The sequence below is a fragment of the Dipodomys merriami genome, unplaced genomic scaffold (genome assembly GCF_024711535.1).
Source record: "Dipodomys merriami isolate MVZ:Mamm:240054 unplaced genomic scaffold, mDipMer1.0.p SCAF_5, whole genome shotgun sequence".
Taxonomy (NCBI): Eukaryota; Metazoa; Chordata; class Mammalia; order Rodentia; family Heteromyidae; genus Dipodomys; species Dipodomys merriami.
Genome location: NW_027206068.1, coordinates 39,311,369 through 39,338,236, shown reverse-complemented (window position 1 = coordinate 39,338,236; position 26,868 = coordinate 39,311,369). Strand labels below are relative to the sequence as shown.

Below are 26,868 nucleotides of genomic sequence, written 5' to 3'. Positions count from 1 at the left end.
AGGGAGATGTGACCAGGGTAGTTCAGGAAATGACCTCAGCAGATGAGGAAGCGACCTCAGAGGCCCGGGTCCTTTGCTGATTCAGTCAGGTGATTACTGGTTTGGGGGCAGGTGAAGAGAAGTGGGAAGGGGCCGTTCTCCCGAGCAGACCAAACACTTTCAATGTTGTGGTTAAAGATACTTCTTAGAAGCCCAAGTTTAAGAGAACTTTTTCATTAATGAAAGCAAAGACTTAAAAAAACCCCAACCCAACCCAACCCAACCTAAACCAAAAAAGACTCAAGTAATTCAGAATGTTAATGTTTAACCCTAAACATCTAAACTAACTTCAGTCCTGGCTGCACATGGAAACTTTTAAAAAGTACTGCTGACTTAGAGACTCTGTGGTCAGCATTGCTGCTTATGTATTGGGAGACAATAGAACATGCATTTATTTACATATAGGAAAGTTGATTCACGGAGGAATGGACTCTACAGTAACACTCAGAAACACAGAGGAGCAGAAGCAGCTTCTTACCTAGTTTGCCCAAAACTGCGTAAATTTTTGCTCTGATATTCTCAGCAACATCCATAACTGCAATGGATGGGCAGTTAGCAGGCAGTGGGATGATTCTTTGCTCTTCTTGAAAACTAGTAAATAGAGGGTTCTTTGTATCTAATCATTAGATAGCATGAAAATGTAAAAGGGGCAGATAAAAATGAAAGTAAATAAATAATCCTAAGGGTTTGATCTATGTATAAACTGTATTACAACATTACAACAGGAAAACAGTGCCATCTATCTCTCTCTCTAGTTATAGTTTCATATATAGTTACCTTTCTCCTCTCTTTTCCCTCTCTTGGTAGATAAAGAAGCCTAACTCATGCTAAGCAAACCCTTTACTACTGAGCTACATTTATAGCCACGCTTTGTTGAATATATAATCAGAAGTTTTCCTTTCTATTCTGTGGCAACCCATAAAGCTTTAATTTATATTACTTGTATGAAATACGAAAATCTTACAAAATTATTCACTGGCTGTGGAATTTTTATATAAATAAACTTCTAAAATTTTTGAGATCCAGAAACAAATAATGTCTGATTAACAATGTCACTTCCTTCAATTTTGTTTTTAATACTACGCTACTAATATAAAAGCTATTTTTATTATGATATAGATCGAAAGTCAAGTCAGATATCACCAGTAGATTTTCATTAAAAAAATAGTAATGTTTTATAAAATCACAGTAAGAATTTTAAAAATGTGATAGAAAGTGTATTAGAAAAGAAATCTGGGGGTTGGGAAGGTGGCTCAGTGGTAGAGCGCTTGCCTTCCATGCCTGAGGCCCTAGATTCGATTCCTCAGCACCACATAAGCAAAAAGAAAAAAGCTGGAAGTGGCGCTGTGGCTCAAGTGGTAGAGCGCTAGCCTTGAGCTGAAGAGCTGAGGGACAGCGCTCAGGCCCAGAGTTCAGGCCCCACGACCGGAACCTCCTCCCCCCCCCCCAAAAAAAAGAAATCTGGCAGAGAAAAGGAGCACATGGCATAGATACGCCATGGGAAAGCACCACTTAAGCCCATCCCTGCAGTCTTGGGGTGTCTTCTACATTAAGAATCTTGAGGGCCCTCTATATGGTATTTTCACAATAAAAAAAAGAAAAGAATCTTGAGGGCTTCAGAAGATGTAGTATTATGGAATATGTAAGAGAACAATACATTCTGACACTAAGCCTCATTAAAGTAAGATAATAAAAACTATGAACACTTGATTGATTTTTTATTAGAAAACAATATATTCTTCATGTAAAAAGTAAGTTACACAAACACTTATTAACGACAAATTGTAAAATTTGCTTCCAAGCATGTTATTTACATCCCCAAACTTTATTGGTAGGCACATGTTCCTGAATGCACTTTTAAAAGCAGCACATCTAATTAAATTTCCTTATAAAGAACTATTCGTTTTTGAGTTAAAGAACACAGCCAAATACAACTTTTGGGAACATTTTACAAAAATATAAACCTATTACTGATTTGCTTAGATTACTTCCAATTGTTCAAAGTATGTTGGTAAGTTCTTCAAAAACTTTAGAAAGTGGGGCAAAGTCTTCATATTTTCTTTAAAAATTAAAAAAAATTGTTATTTAAAGGTGATGTACAGAGAGGTTGGAGTTACATAAGTGAGGTAAAAGTACATTTCGTTTTGGACAATGTTACCCTTTCCTTTGCTTTTTCCCAGTTTTCCCTTCTGATCCCTACCCACAAGTCATATAGTTCATTTTCAACATAGGGTCTAGTGAGTATCAATGCTGCATTTGGTTAGCCTTTGTCCCACCTTTTCTGTGCCTTTCCTAACCCTCCAAAAGACAGATAAACCAACAAACAAGACAAAAAGAAAAGAAAACAAAGATAGCAACATAGAAAAAACCTCTGTATCAATTTCCTTGAGTTCATTGTTGGTTGGTTGGTTGGTTCTGGGGCTTAAACTAAGGGCCTGGGCGCTGTCCTTAAGCAATTTTTGCTCAAGGCTAGTACTCTACCACTTTGAGCTATACCTCTACTTCCAGTTTTTGAGTAGTTAATTGGATTAGATTCTCACTGGGACTTTTCCACCCAGGCTGGCTTTGAACTGTGATCCCCATATCTCAGCCTCCTGGGTAGCTAGGATTTCAGGCATGAGCCACTGGTGTCCATCTGATAAATATCATTTTATATGATAAGATGCACATATTATGACTTTGTGTTCTTCATATTATCAAATACCCTTTAATGATCTATTTCTAAAAAAATACATCTAACAGTATCTACCAACAATTATAAATATACTTACCAACAATCTTCCCATTTTTGTCCCGTTTTACTCCTAGTTCTTTTTCTTCCTTTCTCCACAATTTAATTAAAAGACTAGCAGCTGTCTGATCCTTTTTCCCTCTCCAGGCATTGATATGAGCTGCAGTTTTGGGATTATCACAAAATTCAACCATTATTCCAAGTATTAAATTGCAGAACTTCTTTTGGTTCAACTTCAGCAAGAAAACAGAAAAAGAAAAGAGTTATGATAAATATTAAGAATGATTATCTTTCTAAAAAAGGGAGATATGCTTTTCCTTGTGACATATTTTTGGAGTTTTTCTAGTATATTGCTAATACGTAGAATATGGCAAAGAAACATATAACCTTTTTTAATTTAAAGGATATTTCCTTTTATAAAAGGTACTATTACCTGCAAAGTTTTGCCTTGTTTTTTTTTTTTTGCTGTGCCTGAGTTTTTGTGCTTAAGGCTAGTACTCTACTACTTGAGCCACAGCTCTACTTCTGGCCTTTTGGTGATTAATAGAAGATAAGAGTCTACGGACCTTCCTGTTTTGGCTGGCTTTGAACTGAAATCCTTAAATCTCAGGCTTCTAAGTAGCTAGGATTACAGATGTGAACTATGGAATCAGCTTTATGAAGCTTCCTGACACACAGCAATCTCTGAATAATATCTAATTATTGCTAAAAATTATTTTGGTAATTCCAGATAAATATTCTAGAAGAGCTATATTAAGCAGACTCCTTAATGAAGAGACTTTTAAAAATATTATATTTCAGTTTTTGGAGAGGCATATGTCAAAGGCTGAAATTAAGCTGGGCACAGGTGGCTCATACCTGTAATCCTAGCTACCTATGAAGCTGAGAACTGAAGATCACAGATTTAAGCCAATCGGGGCAGGAAAGTCTGTGAGGCTCTTATCTCCAATAAACAACAAGAAAAAACCAGAAGTGGTGCTGTGGCTCAAGTGGAAGAGCACTAGCTCAGGGACAGTGCCCAGGCCCTGAGTTCAAGCACCAGGACCAGCAAAAAAAGGGTTGAAATTAATATAGAAACTTGATTAAAATATTTATAATTAAGTTTACTGGATTGATCTACAGTAAACATAAAATAACAATAATATAATAGCAAACTCATAGCAATATGTGCCTAATACATAATATGTATTAGTAATGCATATGTGTATGTACTGATGCGTATGTGTATGTACATGCACACCCAGGTTCATATGTACACCATATGTATATGTATGTGTACACAGACATACATGCAGTATCATACATTTAATCCTTCCAATGGTGTGATAAGTTAAATACTGTTGTTATCCTGATGTACAGGTGAAAATTAGTAATTTACCAATTTTCTTTCAGAAACACAAATAATGACATTTGTTAAAGTAGACTTATTATTCTGTTAATAAAATCAAGAATGGTGGCAATCATAAGACATGACATAGCTAGAACTTTGCATGAGAATCTCTCAACATTTTACATTGTCTTCCTCTGATATCATTTTGCCTATGGACCCACTTAGAACTAAGGTTTATATTATTCACAACTGCTAATGGTGACAGTCTTTAAAGGAGGCCTCAGTAGGCTGGCTCCAGCTCATCCTGTAAAATAAAACAATGGTCAAGACACACCAGGCCTCAACATACTGCCTCCAACCACACACAATTCTTTAATAATGCTTACTTTTGTCTAATGTGGACACTAACTTTTAATACTACAGGGAAGGTTATGTTATTAACACGTGTTTGGTTTCTTTTATAGATTAGTTCATCACACACAGTTGGCAAGTTGATGGAGTACAGAGAATAAACCCAAACCTCTGTCTGCTTGTATTTGGAAACACTGACCTGAGTAAACTTGATTTCTTAACTGGAGGAGTTTTTAGAGTATTTCTTTATGTGTTTTTTTGAGACTCCAGAGAGATTTGGTGTAAAAGAATACATTTGAGCATAATGAACGTGCACAATCATTCACAAACATGGGTTCTGTAATACCTGATTTGCCAAGTTTAACAGACCTACTTATCTTTTGTCTTAAAATTGTTGTAACCATACTTACTGCCAATATATCCAAAAGGAGAAAAATGCCTTCCTTTTCAAGAAAATAATCCTCTGAGGGATAACATCCCAAAATACAGCACCTTAAATTAAAGGAAAGTTACTTGTTCACTATGAAATTCATTTTGTAGAGCTTTCTGTCTATCCAAACACTCTCAAGGAAAACTTTTTTTAGTAACTGACTTAGATAACAATTGACTCTTACTTACAAACAGAACTTTGGAGAAACTTCACCAGTGTAGTTTAACTTCAACTATTCTTACGTAATACTAGTTAATTCTTCCTCCTTGGTGCCTAGTTCTTCTTCTTTTTTTTTTTTTTGGTCGGTTGTGGAGCTTGAACTCTGGGCTTGGGCGCTGTCCCCGCGCTCTTCAGCTCAAGGAGAGCGCTCTACCGCTTGAGCCACAGCACCACTTCTGTCTTTCTAGTGGTTTATTGGAGATAAGAGGCTCACGGAGTTTCCTGCCCGGGCTGGCTTTGAACTGTGATCCTCAGATCTCAGCCTCCTGAATAGCTAGGATTACAGGCGTGAGCCACCGGTGCCCGGCTTGCCTAGTTTGCCTAATGTAAGTGCACCACTCTGCTGTGCTGTGCTTTCATGGCATTATTCTGAAACATCTTCTCTGTTTTCTTTAAGAACTATTTTTTTTTTTTGGGGGGGGGTTCCGGTCATGGGGACTGAACTCTGGGCCTGGGCACTCTTCAGCTCAAGGCTAGCGCTCTACCATTGAGCCACCTTCCCACCCCTTAAGAACTATTTTTACACAGTTTATCTGCTTGTCATCTCTCACACAGTATAGGCATACCTCAAATATTTGACAATTACTGATCTTATATTTGCAGTTGAGATTATTTGCTGATGAGCCTGCAGATCATGTTGGAGTAAAGGACTGAAGTTGCTGTCATGGCTATTTTTATTGTTTTCTCCAGTGTGAATATAGCTGAAAAAGTTACTTGCTGGTAATAATGGTAGTATGGACACTCATACCTGGTTCCTTTCAGGAAGCTATGCTTATCTTCCTGGGTAAATATGGTTCTCTTTTGAAAACAAGATGCCTTGTTTCTCTGCTTGTTTCATGACCAGTTTGATGGGGCTTCTACATGGAGGATAGAGTTGGGCACTCAAAAATTCAAGAACTTTGTTCTGCCAACTTATATGGTTATTGGTTTTACTATACCTTTACGTGACTAGGCAGTTAAATCTATAAGAGTGTTCCTGGCTGATATAACCAGCTGAATTAGTGAAGAAAGCAGATGGCTCTCCCAATTTACAGTCAATTGAAGATCTGAACAGAACAAAAGGGCTGAATAAGTAAGAAATCTGCTTGACAGCTGAACTGGGATGCAAGCCTTCAGACTCAAACTGAAAAACTGGCTTCCCTTGGTCTCAAGCCTACCAGCTTTAGAGTAGAGCTCAGTGTTGGCTCTCCTAATTCTCAGGCACTCAGTCACAGAGAGGAACCACATCACCAGCTCTCCTAGGTGTGTAGCTTGTTGATTTTTTTTCTAATTTGGGACTTTTCAGTATTCATATATAATTTCTATTGATTCTGTTTCTCAAAATTCTGAAGATTTAGACATTATTTAAATTCCTGATGGTGTAGAAAAAAATTGGAAAACTTACTATACCAGCTATCCAGCCTCAGTAAGAAGATATAACTATTAAAACAACTCAATATAGAAACATCTGGATATTGGTTGCTAATTTTATCAGTAAATGAACAGAAATCCTAGAAACAGAGGCAAAGGATAAGAGCACTCTATATGAGCAACAGTGGATGCTGGTTTTCTTCTCACCAGGTCTTTTCTATTTGAAAAATAATCAATATTGTTTTCCAAATGACAATGGCATCACTTTAGGTTATCTATGAAAAAGACATGGAGAAAGTGATTTCTTTGGTAAAGTTTTAAGGGAGAATATTGATATACATAGTAGAAGAATAAGTTTTCTTCAACTGTGATTCTACTGAACTTAATTACAGTAATACTTACCAAATGCTGTCCAATGTACTAAAAAGAAGCACATTATAACCCAATCCACTCTGTAACTTCTTGGGGTCAGTTTTCATTACATGGAGAATTATATTCACCCCTTCAGTTCCAAAAATTTCCTGTTTAAAAGATTTGTTTTAAATAATTTCTCAAAATATATATGTAATATCTTATTTCTCCACTTCATCCTATCCCATGAAACTATTTTTCTATGAGAAAAATACTGTTAGTGGCAATAAAAAATTGCATTTGTAACTTGTTCTCTGGAATTTAAAACAAAGTTTTATAGAGTGAATCATTTAAAGAGAGGGCATTAATCAACACATCTACTTAATGTCGCTTCAAAATGTGGGTATTTTCTATTTCTCTCTTTAAAAAATAACTGTGAGTCTTGCCCTGTGGATTTTTCCATGTTATGATGAAAACAGTACAGAATTACATCCAATGGCTATGAGACATTAACAACTATCATAGAAGATAATGCTCTTGGAGAAAGTAGATATTTAACTAATGGTAGTTATGCTTTTATTAATTTGTATGAAATGATTACCATTTAGTATTTTCCCTTGACCAATTGTCTCTGTATTGCCTTGTTCTCATCTGGTTCCTAGCAAGCACAGACACAGGATAGAAAAACACAAGAAGTGGTACTAAGGCAGGGCGCTAACTCGATATGCATTATTCCTGTTGCCTTTCCCCCAAATCTGTCTATCTAATCATTGTGACTTTGCTTTCCTTCCTTTCTTTTTCTTTCTTTTCCCTCCCTCCCCTCCCTCCCTCCCTCTCTCCCTCTCTCTTTCTTTTCCTTCCTTCCTTCCTTCTTTTTCTTCACTTGTTTTTGGTTGGTCATGGGGCTTGAACTCAGGGCTTGGGTGCAGTCCCAGAGCTTTTTTGCTCAAGGCTATTCAGAGTTAAGAGTCTCTGGCCTTTTCTGCTGGGGATTGGCTTCAAGCTGTGATCCTCAGATCACAGCCTCCTGAGTAGCTAAGATTATAGGTGTGAGCCACTAGTTCACTCTTGTTCTAACTTTCAGATTTAGATATGAGCCCAACTGAAATCTAAACAACAGGAACAATAATACAGTTCACTTTGGAAAACTATTAATCAGTTTCTCATAATAATAAGCATATATTTACTTTGTATGTCAATCAATTCAATTCTTAGGTATGTATTCAAGAGAAATTAAAACATTATACCCACAAAAAAGCCTAGTGTGAGAATGTTCATTGGAGAATTGTTCACAATGTCCCCAAATGTCTATCAATAGGGGAATGAACAAACATATTTTGGTATACTCATACAATAGAGTACTATCAAGCAATAAAATGAAACTATTGATAATGCAGTACTAGTGATATATTTAAGAATATGTTATTTTTTCTAGGTAATGGGAATAAGTCATAAACACCAGTGATTCCAGTAAGACAGTGTTAAAGAATAGACAAATCAACCTGTGGCTAAGAGGAGGCATGGTTGCTAAGGAGATAAGGCAATTTCATACAGACATGGGAATGTACAAAGAAATGTATATGCTCAAATTAGAGTATAGGTTAAGCTGGTATATACTTGTCAGACCTACACCAAATAATCTATTTAAAATCATGTATTTTCTATGAGCAATATTTTAATTATAAAAACATTAGAATACTTTATTATACTGCAAGTGATATTAAAATAATATCTTTATTATAAAATATTAAATTGCGCTTTGACAGAATTAAAAAATATTTATAGGCTTCCTAGGTGTTTGGGAGAGCTGAACAAAATTTACATTTACAGTAATACATACCTTCCTTTGAATATGATACTCACAAAGGCCAGATAAAATAAGTAATATATCAGATTGGATTTCTAAAACAATGGCCTCTTCCTTTTCATTGGGATCCTTTATTGTATTTTTGAAGATTCCTGGTATGAAAATTTTAAAGAATAAAATTATTTTGTTTTGGTCAGTTGCTGCTGAAAAAGCTCTTCTAAAAGTTTCTTTGGCTAGAGAAACTACTTAGAAACTACTTAGGGCTATTTTCATTGTATAATAATCTAGAGGCTGTCGACAGAGTATGATAAAGACTCCTTAAACTCTTAATACTCATCCATCAGTACCCTCATATATATAGAATTCCTACATAGACCCAATTGTGTTTCCATGAATACAGAATGTCTCAATATAATCATTAGTCTCACATAGATTAATTTGTAGCACAGAACTAATGGAGTGTCTTTAAAAGATGCCCTAACAAACTGAATCTTTGCCTGCCAAACTCTCTTTAAAAGTATGTAGACATTCAAGAGGTAGAGATGAGTGCCTTCATAAATATATAACCAAAATGTATGATTGTACTTTGTCCCATCTCTTGTGGTTACAAAGCCAATAAATGTGAATGAGCTCTCTAAGTATGTCTTCTGTCTGTTACTTCTTTTGGCATCTTCTCCTTATATCTACTTGAAATTGCTCTTCAATAACTTTAGAGATCAGCATTCTCTATCCTTTAAAATCCTCCCTTTGCAATCAAAACTGCAAAGGACTTAAAAACAGTAACTAAAATGTCACTTACAATAAAAGAACCATCTTTTAGGCTTAAATAATTCACAAAAGTCATTTTTTCCCCTCTCTTAACTCTCATTAGAAAGAAGGTATGAAGTCACATTTCCAAAGAAGACACTCCCTAATAATTGGCCCTGGGGAACTATTCTTGGTCCTTTAAAGAATAAATTAAACTCGTGTAATCAGAGTATGGCATGGACAGAGGGTCTATTGTTCCTTTATCAGGGGCGCCTTCCAAAAACTCCTATGGACTGGCCCTCAGTCTCCAGTTTTCTTCTAGAAAGTCTCATTTTCTCTGTCTGGGTGTATGTTCATAGATTTGCCTGAGTCAGTAACATATAGTACACTAATATGGAATTAATTTCTTCATATTTAGGTACCCATTAACTCACTGTCTTTATCCTCTCTTTATTATAGCTGAAATCATTCTATTTCTTTGAGATTCTCTTTCTGATAATATAGTAAATATTGCATATAAAGTATCAGGACCAAAACCCCCAGTGTCTTTTCATTTGGGATGAAATTCAAACTTAAAACCTTTTCTAGCTTGGTTCCTGACTATACAATTAACCTTGCCTTATAGCATTTGTATGCATAAAACACTTAGCTATCTTTAAACATATCATCATGAATATTTTAGAACTGTTTCTCCTCATGCTCTCTTTGCTGGAAAGACTAATTTCTTTCCATTTTCAAACTACCTTTCCTCTCAGAGGTTTCTAAGATTGTACAAGCTTCAAAACCACTCACACTCATTAGTTTCTGTGACATTTACACACTATATGCCTAATTGATGGTAAAGTGTAACTTATATGATCTCTCTCTCTCTCTCTCTCTCTCTCTCTCTCTCTCTCTCTCTCCATATATATATATATATATATATATATATGTATACATATGTATGTATGTTGTTCTTAAAAGGGAGATCCTGATCCCTGTACACAGTTGCAATCCTTCAATCTACACAGAAAATATATTTACAAGGTACCTATTATATTTTTTTGAGCAGGTTACTAGAAAATCCTGTTAGATTAAAAATGAAGAGGCCGCCTTGCATGCATGAGGCCCTGAGTTCAATTCCCTAGCACCACATAAGCAAAAAGAAAAAAAGCTGGAAGTGGACTGTGGCTCAGGTGGTAGAGCGCTAGCCTTGAGCTGAAGAGCTGAGGGACAGTGCCCAGGCCCAGAGTTCAGGTCCCACAACCGGACCCCCCAAAAAATAAAAAACTAAAAATGAGGAGGCCCTTACTTTTACTCTCAAAAGTAAGCTTCTTAGCAAGAAGGTAAATGTCTTGTCCAGTCCCCCTTCCAAAAATATATTTTTTTCTATGTGCAATGGAGAGCACCATCCCTTTCTCCTAAAGACAGAAGGAAGGTACTTTGTGTAGGTCTTTGCAATAAGCATCTAGCAGTGGTTTAGTTTGGAAGCCATATATTTAAGGTTTGGCCCCAGTCTATGGTGCTATTGGGAAGTGCTGAAGGAGGATATTGTGGAAGGAGGAGATATTGGGATATTGGGAGTCTGGCCTCTTTTTGTTTCTCTTCAGTTTCTATGCCACCAGAGGTGAGTGGCTTGCCCTACCAAATGCTGCCATCATGATATACTGCTTTACCTTAGGTCCAAAAGCAATGAGCTACTGACCATGGACTGAAACTTTTGAGCCAAACTATGCATTCATTTCCTATATAAGTTGATTTATCTGAGGTATGTGTCACAGTAATACAGAGATAACACATTACATATGTTTCTTGATATGTTATATGATTGATTCTAGACTTTTTTTTTAAGGTCATGTTTTTTCTTGATTCTAGACTTTTCCTGGGTATAAAAATCTAGATGCTCAGATCCCCTGTGTAAAATGATGTAGTATTTGCATATAAGCCATGCATTTCTTCCTGTGCACTCTAACTTTAAAATGCTAAGAAAACAGTTCTTATGTTGTTGAGAAAATGACAAAAACAGTCTATATATGATCAGTACAGTTCATGCATACTTCTTTTCTTTTTCCACTTTTTATCCATGGGGGGTTGAATTCATGGATGCCAACGCCAATGATATGGTGAGTTGACTTCCTATCATTTATAGGAGGCAGCTGCTGAATATGAAGGGGGAAACCACTCTAACTTTGCAAAGTAAGGAAAAGTTAGGGCTAAAATATGATTTTTAAATAAGATGGAAATCAGCTTTAATTATGAATTGAAAATAAAAGATTTTTTGATATTTTGTTCCATAAAAGAAACTCCTTTATATGTTTCTGTTGTACTAATTCATCAGTGTTTTGATATGCCAAATGTAATGTTATCCTCTTTTAAAATGGTTCCAAAAGGCTTGACCAAAAAGTTTGATCTTATTAGTAGAAGAACAACAGTACTTTAAAAAGAGATAATCATTGATGAAATGGCCTCTGAATTGAGGATTAAAGGATTAGTGATTATGGCATTTTGATAAGAAGAAAATCTGATTTACAAAATAAAACAAAGATGAAAAATTCAAAACAAAGTAAGTTTGTAGAAAAATATTTGAGACAAAACAAATTAAATGCGATACCTATCAATATTCCAACCTCATTCTTCAAGGAAATAGAAGAGGCAATCCAAAAATTCATATGGAACAATAAAAGACCCCGAATAGCAAAAAACGATCTTTAACAGAAAGAACAGTGCTGGAGGAATATCAATACCAAATTTCAAACTCTACTACAAAGCCATAGTAATCAAAACAGCTTGGTACTGGCATAAGAACAGACCTCAGGACCAAAGGAATAGAACTGAAAACCCAAAAAGGAACCCACAGACCTATAGCCACCTAATCTTCCATAAGGGAGCTAAAAAAATAGAATGGAAGAAAGACAGTCTCTTCAGTAAATGGTGCTGGCAAAATTGATTAATCACTTGTAGAAAACTAAAGCTAGATCCTTATCTATCACCATGCACCAGAATCAACTCCAAATGGATCAAAGACCTCAGAGTCAAAGCAGACACTCTGAAAACATTACAGGATGGAATAGGAGAAACCCTAGGTCTCCTTGGCACAGGCCGAAATTTTCTTAATAGAGACCCAGAAACACAACAAATCAAAGAAAGGTTGGATAAATGGGATTGCATGAAATTGCAGAGCTTCTGCATGGCAAAGGATATAGCTAGCAAGACCAATAGAAAGCCCACGGATTGGGAGAAGATCTTCACTAGCCATACAACAGACAAGGGTCTCATATCTAAAATATACCTGGAACTCAAAAAATTAAACCCCCAACAACAAATCCTCAAAGAAACAACTGCCCAATAAATAAGTGGGCTAAAGACTTAAAGAGAAACTTTTTGGAAGAAGAAAGAAGGATGGCCAATAGACACATGAAGAAATGCCCAACCTCCCTAGCCATAAAAGAAATGCAAATCAAAACAACATTGAGATACCACCTCACTCCAGTTAGAATGGCTAAAATCAAGAACTCTAATAACAACAGATGCTGGAGGGGATGTGCACAGAAGGGAACCTTACTGCATAGTTGGTAGGAGTGTAAACTTTTCAACCACTTTGGGAGTAGTATGGAGGTTCTTCAAAAGACTCCACATAGAGCTCCCCTATGACCCAGCAATCCCACTTTTGGGCATTTACCCAAATGTTTACAAACAAGACCACACTAAAGCTACCAGCACAACTATGTTTATTGCAGCATTATTTACCATAGCTAAGATATGGAACCAACCCAGATGCTCCTCATTAGATGAATGTATCAAGAAAATGTGGTATATATACACAATGGAATTCTATGCCTCCATCAGAAAGAATGACATTGCCCCATTTGTTAGGAAATGGAAAGACTTGGAAAAATTATATGAAGTGGAAGTAAGCCAGGCCCAAAGAAACAGAGGTCCCATGGTTTCCCTTATTTGCAATAACTAGTATATGTCTGAGACAAGCAGAAACGGTTAGATAAGTTGATGTTAGGCTAAATGAACCCCAAGATAAGTATTCAAATGTTCTTTTTTCTTTCTTGTGATTGTTTCTAACATATTTATAAGATGATTTCTTTGTTGCTTTGTATGTCCCTCCCCCATAGTATAACCCCTGTTTTCACTGTATTTGATGTTGGTATTTGTGGAGGGGAAGGGAATAAAACAAATTGTTTAAATAGGGATACAGGTAGACCCCATTGCAACAATGAGATGTACAAGATGTTATGTCAAAAACAAACTTTACAACTTTGGGGGGGGGAGTTATGGGTTGGGGGAGATGGAAACGGATGGGAAGGGGAAACAAAGGAGGAGGAACAATGCTTGATAAGAAATGAAACTCATTACCTTGCCCATTTAACTGTTAACCATCTGTACGGTATTTTCACAATAAAAAAATTATGGGTATATACAGTAATTTGTTATTTTACTTTCAGAAGTAAAATAAAAACTTCCAGGTTGTATTTTACCTATCAGTTGTTGAATTGTTTCCTTTTCACAAAGATCTGTGTTTATATTCTCATCCTCAAGAGAGACCATGGCTCTGAGAAGTCTTAACGTGTAACGCATCTGGGCAAACTTATTGCCACGGCCACCTGTGCCATGAAAACTATTACCATGGCTGAAGAAAGGATCTGTGGAGAGAAATTAATAAAATCAGGTTATGTGAAAACAACTGAAACAATTAATATAAACAATGTACCAGATACCTTATGTAAAACATAAACATGTTAAAGTTTTGTTATATTTGCTTTTTATTCAGAGAAATAAATATCCCTTCTACTTCCTTTCTACTCTCAGGATGGATATCATTTGTAACTTTTGTTAGAAAATGTCATCAATTTGAGTTATTTACATTGTCCTAAGAAAATCAAGATCACTGTTTCAATCTCAGCATTAGTATTATAAATGATCATTTATCTGCTTACTAGACAAACTGCCACAATGAACATTCTGGTTTATTCCCCCCTTCCTACCACTAAGATTCTTCAAGTAACTAGTGAATTAAACAAGCATAGTCATTTTTTGTTACTGAAGTTGTCAAATGACTACAATATATAAGAAGACTGATTCCTCCCCAAGTCTGTTAAATGTGAAATGCTAGTTCATTTTTATCTTAAGTTGCACTTCTCTGATTACCAGACAGGTTGTGTGATGGAAATTATTTTTCAAAGCTTAAAATTTTCTTGTATGGCAGGTTCTATCTTTGACATGCTTCTCTATGAATTTTATTCCTTTCAACATGTAGAAGCTTTTATGAATCTTGATCCTAGCTTATCAGTAAAGGAGTAGTAAACACTTTTCAAGTTTACATTAATACATTTTTCAGACTTTTTCATATACGAATTTCTAGGTTTTATAACTGGAGATTGGGAAAACAGTTCCATTCACAACAGCCTCTGGTTGGTGGACTGGAGGTTGGGGGAGGTTAGGGAGAAATTTAGCAATAAAATTAATCAAGAATGTAAAAGACCTCTACAACTGAAACCATAAAATGTTGAAGAAAATAAAGAAGACTCTAGAAGATGGGAAGACCTTCTATGTTCATGGATTATCAAGGCAAGCATTGTAAAAACAGTCATGCTGTTGAAAGTAATCTACAGATTCAGTATAATCCTCATCAAAATTCCAATGTCATTCATTATAGAAGTAGAAAGATCAATCCTTAAATTCATATGGAAGCACAAAGGACCCCAAATAGCCAAACATTCTTGAGAGAAAGCAGGGGAGGGATGGAGGGAAAGAGAGAAAAAAAAGAGACATTCTGGAATAATTACAATACCAGACTTCAAATTATACCACAAAGCCATAATAAGAAAACCAGCATGGTACTAGAGTGAAAACAGACATGAAGACCAATGGAACAGACTAGAAGACTCAGAAATGAGCCCACACACCTACTACCATTTGATTTTTGTCAAAGATTGGAGAAAAAACTGCAACAAATGTTGTTTGGAAAACTGCAACTAGACCCTTATCTATTGCCCTGAACTAATGTCAATTTCAGAGTAGGTCAAGGATCTTAATGTAAGACCTGAAACTCTGAAATAACTACAGGAAAAAATAGGGAGAACATTAGAAAAGATGACATAGTAACTTCCTGACTTGAAATCCACAAAGTCAGCAAATAGAGCAAGAATTGACCAAAGGGATTCAATAAGCTAAAAACCTATACAGCAAATTAGTCAGTAGGTTGAAAAGACAGCTTAGAGAATGGGAGAAAGTGTTTGCTAGCTGTACATCTGACAAAGGGATCAAAAATTTAAACTTCCAATCAACAACCCAATTAATAGATGGGCAAATGAACAGACACTTCTCAAAGAAGTACAAATAGCAAATTAATACATAAAGAAATGCTCCATTTTCCTCACCATAAGGGAAATGCAAGTTAAAACAACTAAGATTTTATCTTATTCCAGACACAATGCCCATCACTAACAAAAGCAAAAATAAGATATGGGGAAGGAACCCATATACACCGTTGGTGGGAATGTATACTAGTACAATACAAAATCAGTATGGAGCTTCTTCAACAAAGCTAAAAATAGGAGTCTTTAACTTCCATTTTCTGTATGTGGAACATAAAATGCCTTAACTTGGCTCTCGAGCCATCTGGCTTGAGCCTGCTATTTCCTTTTAATGATGTTCCCTTTCTCCCTCTTTCTCTCTTTCTCTCTCTGTCTCTCCTCTCTCTCTGTTTCTGTCTCTGTCTCTCCCAAACTCCTTGCTGTACCACTTAAACAACAAAACTAAACTAAAATTAGAACTACCCTATGATCCAGCATACCACTCTTGAACATACATTAGAAGGAATGTAAGTTAGGATACAATAAAGGCACTTGCACACCCATGTTCATTGAAGCACTATTCACAATAGCCAAGCTATGGAAATAGCCCAGATGTCCTACAACTGATGAATGGCTCAAGGACAAAGTTCACATGCTTTCTCTCATATGTGGATAATAGACCTAAAAAGACAAACATAAATGTAGATATATGATTACATATAATCAATCTGATTGAAGTATGGTGTATGCATGTATGAAATGACACAGTGAAGCCCTTTTGAGCAACTAATATGTACCTTAACACAAATTAAAGGTGAAACAGGGTGCTAACAGGAGGGCAAAGGAAGAGAGTGAAGGAGAGTAAATGTGGTAAAAATACTTTATGTATATGGTGGAAATGGATCAGTAAAGCTTGTCGAGGTTGTTTTCGAAAGTGGGAAGCAGTGAGAAAGGAAGCGATAGAAGGGAGTCTGATCAAGGTACACTGCATGCATACATAGGCATATCAAAATGAAATTCCTTTGTACAACTAAGTGATATTAGTAATAAAAACAAATTTGGGCTCCAGATGTAGACTACATATGGGATCATTGCTTCTAGTTAGATTTTAAACTCTATAAAGCTAAGAATTCTTTTTCTTTTTGTCAGTCATGGGGCTTGAACTCTGGGCCTCGGTGCTGCTATCCTTGAGCTCTTCAGCTCAAGGCTAGCACTCTTCCACTTGAGCCACAGCACCATTCTCATTTTCTGGTGGTTTATTGGAGATAAGAGTCTCATGGCCTTTCCTGCCTGGGCTGGCTTTGAACCGTGATCCTCAGATCTCATCCTCCTGAGTAGCTAGGATTACAGCATGAGCCACCAGTGCCCAGCTTAAGATAAGAATTCTTATTTAAGCACAAAAATATATTAAACAGCTAAAATAGCATATGATACTTTGAGACATTCAATAAATGTTCATTGAAAAGCAGCATTAAAATATCAGAATTTATTTTGTTTTTAAATATAATTTTTGATAGACCTAATGCAAAGATTTAAATCAATTATATGCATAATTTTTATTAGCAGATGTTAAATTGTACAAAAGGGTTTCAGTAAGACGGAGACAGACATACATGCATTTATTTTTTGTTACTTGAATTAACTCTGTTGCTTTTTCTGTGCATGTATTGAGTTCAATTCCAATGATTTTTGACAGGAATCCTGAGGAGCCTCTCACCTTGATTCTCACACCATTCCAGAAATGCCAGGATTCGAGCATTTCCCTGGCATGACATATAGTCCTCTATTAACAAGGGCGCCACAGAAGACAAGGTGGCAATTGCATGTAGCTGTAATTCTTCATGCTGTGCAAGAGACCACTCAACTATTTTCTGTTTCTCAGGTTTCTTAACATAAGTGAACAAAGCCAAAACAACTTTGCCATCAATTAACAGCTATGAGAAAGGGCAGAAGATAATTTGTTAGGATATTTTAAATAAGAAAGTTAGATTTACATATTTAAAATAATCAAGAAAAATTAAAGATTTCAGATACAGGGTTTTTAAAGTCATTTATGTTTTTATACTTGGTGGTACAAGGGATTGAAATCAGGGCCTTATGCCTGCTGATACCCTATCACTTGAGCCATGCCACTAGTCATTTTTTGCTTTAGTTATTTTATTTTTTTTTTTTTTGGGGGGGGGTCTGGTCGTGAGGCCTGAACTCTGGGCCTGGGCACTGTCCCTCAGCTCTTCAGCTCAAGGCTAGCGCGCTATCACTTGAGCCACAGCGCCACTTCCGGCTTTTTTTCTTTTTGCTTATGTGATGCTGGGGAATCAAACTCAGGGCCTCATGCATGCAAGGCAAGCGCTCTACCACTGAGCCACCTTCCCAGCCCTCTTAAGTTATTTTTTCAGGTAAGTGCTCACATTTTGGGCCAGTGCTGGACCAAAATTCTCCTACCTAAGCATTCTAGATAGCCTAGATTACAGAAGTGAACCATCAAACAAGCCTTGTTTATTGACATGAAATCTTGCTAACTTTTTTCTGGGTTAGCCTCAAACCAAAATCATTTTATCTCCCATAGGTTCATATGTATACATCATTTTGCTCACCAGAATGTGGTGATCTTATTGGTAGTCATTTAAAAGTACTCCCTTTCTAAATATCAAATTTATAGGAGATATTAAAAACACACAAAATAAAAAGGCAATGAATAAATGCACAAACATTCTTTTGCTCACAAAATAAATGTTTTTGTTGTCTATAATGCTTACACATGTAACTTATCTCTTTCTTATGATAAAAGCATAAAAGTAGAAAATATGGGGTAAATAAGCCACTGGTGTTTCTTTCTTCACTCTCTTTCTTCCAAGAAAGGTGTTTTGTTTTTACAGTGCTAGGGATCTGACCCAGGACATGCTAGGCAAATATCCTACCACCTAGGTCCACCTCCCATCACCAAGGTAAAAATTTCATTGACCTGAATATAATAAAACACAATTTTTCCTGAAGTAGTGAGTATGGCTTATATGTAACTATATACAACAGAACTTAAATACACATTCCATCAAACAAATGTCAGTCAGGTGACAGGCCATGCTTAATTACATGCCCAATATTTAAAATTTTTATTGAATGTAACATTGCAATACAAGCAAAACAGATGTATACAGAAAGTTCAAATTGACAATAGAATTAATATTACAGCTGATTTTGATGGGTACAAAGTGATGTAATTTGCTGAGATTCTGCATTAAAACTATTACCACTAAAATATCCCAGCTTAACATTTGCTGTAATGATAGAGACTTAATCTCCATTATGTTTTTAATGAAAAGGAGCTTAGAAAAGTTTTAGGACTAATTTAGCTAATGGAATTGTTAGCAATATATTCTTCTAGCATTTCATGTCAACCTCACAGGAGATCCATGAATGGGGAAGATGTGTAATCATCTTTTTTGTCCAAAGGGAAATAGAAACTCAGGAAGTTTCAGCATTAAAAACAAACAAACAAACAAAAAAACCATCTAGCTAGTAGGTGATAACCCAAAGTTGGAATTTAGTCCTAGAGTCCTTCAAATTACATTATGCTGTTACATAGGATGTAAAGTAGTAAGATAAATTCATGACTAATAAAAAATTAAAGATGTGGGGCTGGGAAGGTGGCTTAGTGGTAGAGTGCTTGCCTTGCATGCATGAAGCCCTGGGTTCAGATTCCTCAGCACCACATAAGCAGAAAAAGTCAGAAGTGGCGCTGTGGCAAGTGGTAGAGCTCAAGCCTTGATCTGAAGAGCTGAGGGGTAGTGCCCAGGCCCTGAGTTCAAGCCTCACGACCGGCAAAAAAATAAATAAATAAAAGAAATAAATAAAAATTAAAGATGTTAGATTTGTGTGGAGAAAAGGCATGTTTAAACAGGGTTGAGACTGGTGTTACAGAGGCTAACTTTTTTTTTTATATGGTCAGAGACTATTTAACTGGTGTAGGAATAGAGTTAGTAATAGCATGCTTGCCTAATATGTTTGAGTCCCTGGATTCAAGACTAATCACCTTAAAAGGGAAAAAAGGGATTGAGAAACTGAGGGAAGGAGGAGAGAGCAGTGGGAGAAAGTGAGGAAACGAGGGAAATAAAACTGGATGGGTCTGTATGAACTTCTTTTATGTTCCCTTATTCAGAAGATTAAATATAATAATCATTCTCTTAGTATGTGCTTACCTCTTTTTTTTGGTTTATTTTTTTTAACATTAGGTATCTCACTGTGTATTAAAATAGAAGCAAAGGAAAATTTTAACAGCTAAACTTCAGGCTGGTAAATTTGTTACTCTTTGGACATGACATGTGCTGATCAAAGGTTTGCAGTCATGGCTAAACTCATTATAAAGAAGATGATTTTTATTAACTTTCTTGTTTCGATTACCTGTACAGTAGGTAAATCTTTACATAAGATCACAATTATATTGAATAGTAATTTCTTCAACTCAAAATCTTCATAGGTATTAGAAAACTTAATACCTTTTACCAAAGGATTTTGACTTTTAACTGTGAAGGAGAAAAAAGAAGTGAAATGAAAGCTAATATGACATACACCATTCATCAAGACAATACAAGAAGTTTAGAGTTTTATGGCTTTTACCTTCATTAAAGGTTGCAAATAGTATCAAATCCCTGGTAAAGCCACATTCCTAGTAGAAATCCATGAAATAAGATGAAAGATTAATTAGAATGACTGTTAAGCAACAAGTGTCCATCTAACCTACTACTGAAGTACATTTTATCAAATTCTTCTACTATAATTACTTTAAAATTTAAGTTCTAATACTATCAAGGAGTAAATGCACAAAAATAAAAGCATATAGCTAGACAGACTTGTAATTAACTTAATTTTAAACTTGCTTCTGATGCTTCTAAGTATTTTACATTCCTTTATGGATGCTTCACTCACAAATTAATTTCAAATTTAGTAAGAACAAAATCATATTAATCTACATAGTTCTGTAATTCATTATGTGTATCTTCAAATGGCATTGTAAGGAAGAATTACAAAAAAAAGAGTCAATGAATTTAAAGCTATATATTAATATAACAATCTAATCTGACAAATAGACAAATGAGTGAAAACAATGAACACAGACTTACATATTTATAGGATTATATAAAAAAGTCAAACGTACAAGTAATTGGATTCCTAGCCCAAGAGGGGAAGAACAGGACTAAAAATATTTCAAGAAATAAAATGACAAAAGCTCTCAAGTTTTGTTAGACTTAAACTTGTAAGTCCAAGATAGTTTATGAACCCCATGAATAAAGAAAAAGAACACAACTGGTACATCACAGTAAAACTGTTGAAAACCAAAGATAATACTAAGAATATGGAAACTACCAGAATTAAAAGTGATATATTACACAGAAAGAAAAATAATTCGAAATGATACATGCTTTTTATTAGAAACAATGAAAGCCAAAATACAGTGAAACATTATTTTTAAGTGCTAAAAGAAAACTTTTTAACCTAGAATTTTGTCCATTGACACACTTCAGGAATTAAGATGAATTAGTGATATTTTCAAATAAGAGAAAACTAAGACTGTGGTGGGCAGCAGCTATTGTATTCTCCATTTAAAATAAATAAAATTTTACTCATACTTACAATCATTGGTGCTCCAGGGTTTTGAGCTATAATTGTTGTGATCACTAATAGGTCATTTCTAAGTTGATGATCATAATGAGTGAAACCTCTCATGAACAAATTTTTAAATGCTTCCTTCAAAGCCCTAAAAATAAAACGCATTTTAAAAAATATTGTTATGGACAATATTTTGTGTCTTTAAAATTGTCTCTAAAATTTTTTGCCTCTAAAATTCCTTTGTTAAAATCCTAACTCCTCATGTAATGGAATTCCGAGAGGGGCCTTGGATGTGAAGGTGATCTTATTGTGACATTTGTCACTCTAGGCTTCACCAGAGGTGATTCAGCTGACATGGCTGGTTGGGTGGGTGTCCCCTACCTCCCTCACTGCTCCATGGGTGCTCCTCCTGAAGCTTGGTTGAACAAGACCATCCCTGATAGAGGAGAACCATTCTTCAGTGAAGGGTATATGAGTAGCTGTGCTACCCTGCTAGATCCTCCAAACAAGCTCTCAAGAGGTAGTGTCTTTGTGAGATAATTAGGCCATGAGAGTAGAACCTTCTAAAAGGGACCCCAGAGAGTTGACTTGTTCCTTTTCTTCCATATGAGGAGATAGAAGAGTAACCTTGTCAGATTTTGCTGGTTTGTGGCCTCTAAAACTATGAGAAAAAAAATTACTGTTGTTTGTAATCAACCTGCTCTATGAAACTTGGTTATAGTAGCTTGAACAAGACACTATTTCTATGGAAATACTAGTTAAGTGCCTAATCAGAAAATCTTACTTTTATATTATTCATCAAAGTGTTCTAAAGTTTTTCACATTTCCCAATCTGCCTTTAACTATGTACCAGATGAGAATGCATTAAAGCAAACTGTACATGGTACTCAAAATGACTGCTTTACTCAATCTGTAACATCCAAAACAATCCTGGTAACTTTTGACATCTTGCCTATAAATCAGAGACTTAGGTTTGGGATCAACTTTATCTTGTTTATCAGAAATGTTTTGGACTTTTGAATGTATTCATTGAGTTTCTAAAATGTATTCTGTTGGTATGCAAATTTTATGCTTGAGTTCCGTTTTTACTTTGAAATAAAATATTCAGTAGCTTAAAAAAAGATTTAATCATGCCACATTAAAGTTACTAAAAGGCTTTAAAGGACCACTTATATCTTTTGTTGAGTTTTAGGATAAAGTCCTCCCTCCCTAACAAGGTTTGTCAGGTCTTTCATGTTGTGGTACATTATTAGCTTTATCTTCATTTTATTAGGCTCTTTGTGTTCTGACCATACTCAACTTCTTTTGCGTTTGCTAAATTTCACTTTTTTTTCCCCTGCCTAGGATGTTCCCTGCACATAAAAAGTTTTCTGTGATGCTAATTCCTAATTAGGATTCAGGTACTGTTAGGAAGCATATATTAACTCTTCAAGTCTGAATGAGGTTCCCTCTATAGTAGCCATTTATTCTGTTGTCTCTTGGGACCCATGTGACTTTTCTATTAACCTTATCATCGTTTTTATTTAGTTATTCATTCATCCTCAACTTGTGGCCCTGTGAAGCTACCGTTAGCTGCTTTTTAACCAATTAGAGTATTCATTCTCCCTGGAACTGGAATGTTCACCAGCCAACATTACACCATTATAGGCCAACAGAGACTATTATTTTTTCCCCATTTGGTTGGTCGTGGGACTTGAACTCTCTGGGCCTGGGTGCTGTCCCTGAGCTCTTCAGCTCAAGACTGGTGCTTTACCACTTGAGCCAAGTGCCACTTCCAGCTTTCTGGTGTTTATTGGAGATAAGAGTCTCACGGATGTTACTGCCTGGGCTGGCTTTGAGCTGCGATCCTCAGATCTCAGCCTCCTGAGTAGCTAGGATTACAGGTGTGAGCCACTGGCATCCGGCTTGAGACTACATTTTAAGACTTTGTTTTCTTTGAGTTTTCAGGCAGCAGCTCTCCTCTGCTTAATTTAGGGTTGAGATGATGTGAGCCTTCACTTCATAGTTGTTACCATATGGAGTTCAGGAATGAAGTCCATAAAATGGATGATAATGCAGAAGAGACAAAGGATCAAGTCCTGATATTTTCTGAGTCATGTAACTTTTAGTTACATGAGCACACAAATATTCTATATTGCTTAAGCCTTTGAGTTGTAGTTTCTGTCACTTGCAAATAAGAATGGGCTGCTTCACTTCCTTCTGAAGAACAGAATATCTTGTGATCATCTTTTGTGTTTATACCACTTCTTTTCAGATGTCAATTTATTTGTCCTTTTCATCTAGATAACATTAATTTCTTGAAAATAAAGACTATGTCTGATTTGTTTCCAGTTGTATTTTCATGATCTAGCACCAACTTTGGCACAGAGCAGAAATTTGTTGAATAAATATGTAAACAAACTTGAAGGCTTACTCACATTTTATGGCTAATTTTCTTGCAATATCTGGCAAATAGTAAGAACCTCCTACAAAATTTAAGGATTAAGTGAAATAGATCTTTAATGTCTAATTTTATTTTAAACATATATAAAGATAAAAATTTAGCCTGCACATGCTACTATAAAAGATTTGCACAGAGAAAAGTGTGGTTTGACTTATCCTGCTCTTTACCACCAGCACTAATTAAAAGAAAAAGAAAGGAAGAAAAGACTGTCCTCTTATTGAGAAGATTCACTTAAGCAATGGCAAGAATATTCAGAAGTATTTATTCCAGGAATCAAAAAATTAATTGAAATAGACTTTAAGAAAGGTATCACTGTATCATTAGCAAATATAATAATTTTAAAATAAAAGATATTTCTATCTAGCCACATATACTTACAGCAAACATTCCAAGTTACTAAGCTGTTGTATGATTTCCTCCTTTGAAGACTTTTCCAATAAATTCCAAAGTATTTCTGATGAACGAAACAGAAGCTGTCCAGAGGGATCAGGGTCATTGAGGTGAGCACAGATTCTGCTTGCTGCTTGTGCTTTTAACATTGAGGCACAATTAACTTCTAAAAAATAAAATTAAAAAAAAGATTTAGGTTGTACTGTGTTAACGGTGTTAGGTGGAAACAAAATAGATGTCAATGAAGTGTTTAAGAATGCTATACAAACCAGATGTTGAGAGATGCTGCAGAACTTTAAGCACCCAAAGTTTCTCAACCAGTTGATTTTCAAGCAAGATCATTGACTGGACCATTGTTCTAGCCAGTCCTCCAACCTCAGCCATTTTGATCTTGTATGATGAACTAACTTGCTGGTAACCTAGCACAATTATTTAGAAATATGCAGTTATTTCTCATAATGGTCAAGAGAAGAGGATGAGCAATTTACCATTCAACAAGACAAATAACAAGAAAAAATTTAAAATAGTATGGCATTTAAAAATTATATACATACAGATGGGGAATCTTTTTCTGTAAAGAGCCAGGTAATACATATTTCAAGTCAAATTGTGGCATGATATGTATTGTATTAAGTGACAATAAACAATACCAAAATAAATGGAAATGGCTGTGCTCTAGTAACATTTAATATGGGGTGGGCCAGTTTTGACCTGGGGTCCATAGTGTGTGTATTTCTGATGTTAGTGAATACAAATAAGCCCACAGATTTGTAAGCAATCTTGAAACCCTCCTTCTCCAAACAATACCTTTGCCAGTCGACACAACTTTTTGTAAAACAAAATAGAAGGACTGCAAATAGTGAACATTTTCATTGTTTGGACAATGCATTTACTTCAGTGCTTTCAAGGACAATAATAACATTGTCAGAAACAAAGTAATAAGAAAAATGTAATGCTGCTCTGATAAATGCTTGTTAATGTAGTGATACTTTACAGAATCTTAGTGCATAGTAATAGTCTTATAAAAATTTCCTATTTGCAATGGCCTAAAAAAGAAAGACAGGTGCCGGTGGTTAACACCTGTTAATCCTATCTCCTTAGAAGGCTGAGATCTGAAGATAGCATTTCAACATCAGTCCAGTGGGGGAGAGGGGAAGGAAAGTCTGTGAGAGTCCTATCTCCAATTAACCACCAGAAAACTGGATGGAAGTGGTGCTATGGCTCAAAGTGGTAGACTGTTAGCCTTGAGAGCTCAGGGACAGTGCCCAGACCTGGAGTTCAAAGGCCCCTCAACCCCCCCAAAAATGTTTCTGTGTTAGGTCCTGTGAGATATACTACTTTAACTTCAGTCGTATAGGTGACTCCCTAACTACATTTAATCAAAAGGATTAAACACCTGAGAATACATACTCGGAGAGATGAAGCCATTTTTCTCTCAAAGTGATCTTAATAATTCCATGATATGTTTACTTTTGAGACCAACTGGCTTCCTTAACTTTGACACAGTTCTGTGTCACAGAATTGAAACAGTTCTGACATAGTTCTATCATGTCTATTTTGATAAATTCTAAACCTGTTTTTTTTTACCCATGCTGTTTTTAGTATAATGCCTACTACCTAGCAAACACTTTTACCTACCACATTAATATTTCAAAGTTTATATTTACTAATGTCCTCACTCATTTCTCTAGTTCCAATGTCTTCCCATTTTCTCCTAGTTATAAAAATACTATGGTGAGTTATCATATACATTCTACCCATATTAAAGAATATATTACTCAAGGTATTATTCATATCTTCTCTCCCTCCCTACACTGATTATAAACTCTACAAACTCTGGAGAAGACTCTAGAGTAATACAGTATCCTCCCAGTCTTAGTGCACGGTCTTGATATTGTTCACATTAATTTGTCATTATACACTAATATTCTTAGCTGTAACATACACATTTCTTCCTCGAAATATAATGGAGAAGAGTACCAGTATTAAAATGTTATTATCTAACTAGGTGAATAGATATTATCATTAATAAGATAATAGGAATACATTTATCAACACTATTAAGCAATTACTAATTATCAGTCCTGGGAATGTGGTTCAGTGGTAGAGTGCTTGGCCTTGAATGCATGAAGCCCTGGATTTAATTAATCAGTACCACGGCTGTGGATCAAGTGGTAGAGTGCTAGCCTTGAGTAAAAGAAGCTCAGGGACAGTACCCAAGCCCTGAGTTCAAGCCCCAGGACTGGCAAAAACAAAGTATGAATTATAGTTATATGGGTATAAATATATAAATTATGTCCAAATATTTAGCCTTCAAATGAAATTTTCATGCAAACCCCCAAACTGAAGAGAATACATGTCGTTTTTAGAGATGACTGAAGAGGTCAAGATTACAATAAAAAAGTTATTTTCAGTGTAGTTCATTTGTGAGACTACTGTTTCTTTGAAATTTAGCAGGAAGTAAGACAAAATTTTCAGTTTTGTAAAAATACAAGTTATTATTGAGAAATTATTTCAAACTCTACCTGGAATATGCTTCTTTGGAGGCTCTGCATGATAGAAGTCAATAATACACTTACAAATATGTATCCTCAGTTCAGAACTTGGTATTTTCATTAATTCACCTGCCAGAAGGATAAATGAACACTGGTGTAAGTTTATTTAAAGCATATAGTGTTACTACTAATCAGATTAAAACTATATCCTTTAATTTCATACATGCATACACAGACATATAAAGTCATACATCACTTCATGATGGAATATGTTCTGAGAAATTGTTACTTGAATTG

General features: G+C 35.5%; 1 protein-coding gene across 7 annotated transcripts in view; it reads right to left on the bottom strand.

The window, feature by feature from the left end:
• Cfap69 (cilia and flagella associated protein 69) overlaps nucleotides 1-26,868 on the bottom strand; it is a 53,073-nt gene that overhangs the window by 10,884 nt on the left and 15,321 nt on the right. For 5 of the 7 annotated variants that reach the window (XM_069996427.1, XM_069996425.1, XM_069996428.1 and 2 more), the window contains 13 exons: nucleotides 26,602-26,700; nucleotides 24,346-24,495; nucleotides 24,065-24,242; nucleotides 21,268-21,391; nucleotides 20,254-20,302; nucleotides 20,038-20,159; nucleotides 17,357-17,573; nucleotides 13,822-13,986; nucleotides 8,642-8,760; nucleotides 6,853-6,971; nucleotides 4,862-4,943; nucleotides 2,811-3,003; nucleotides 518-655 (listed from right to left, as the gene is read on the bottom strand). In XM_069996427.1, the coding sequence (XP_069852528.1) occupies nucleotides 518-655; nucleotides 2,811-3,003; nucleotides 4,862-4,943; nucleotides 6,853-6,971; nucleotides 8,642-8,760; nucleotides 13,822-13,986; nucleotides 17,357-17,573; nucleotides 20,038-20,159; nucleotides 20,254-20,302; nucleotides 21,268-21,391; nucleotides 24,065-24,242; nucleotides 24,346-24,495; nucleotides 26,602-26,700 (1,755 nt within the window). The remainder of the gene's footprint in view (nucleotides 1-517; nucleotides 656-2,810; nucleotides 3,004-4,861; nucleotides 4,944-6,852; nucleotides 6,972-8,641; nucleotides 8,761-13,821; nucleotides 13,987-17,356; nucleotides 17,574-20,037; nucleotides 20,160-20,253; nucleotides 20,303-21,267; nucleotides 21,392-24,064; nucleotides 24,243-24,345; nucleotides 24,496-26,601; nucleotides 26,701-26,868) is intronic. The other 2 variants (XM_069996429.1, XM_069996430.1) reach the window with 2 other exon arrangements.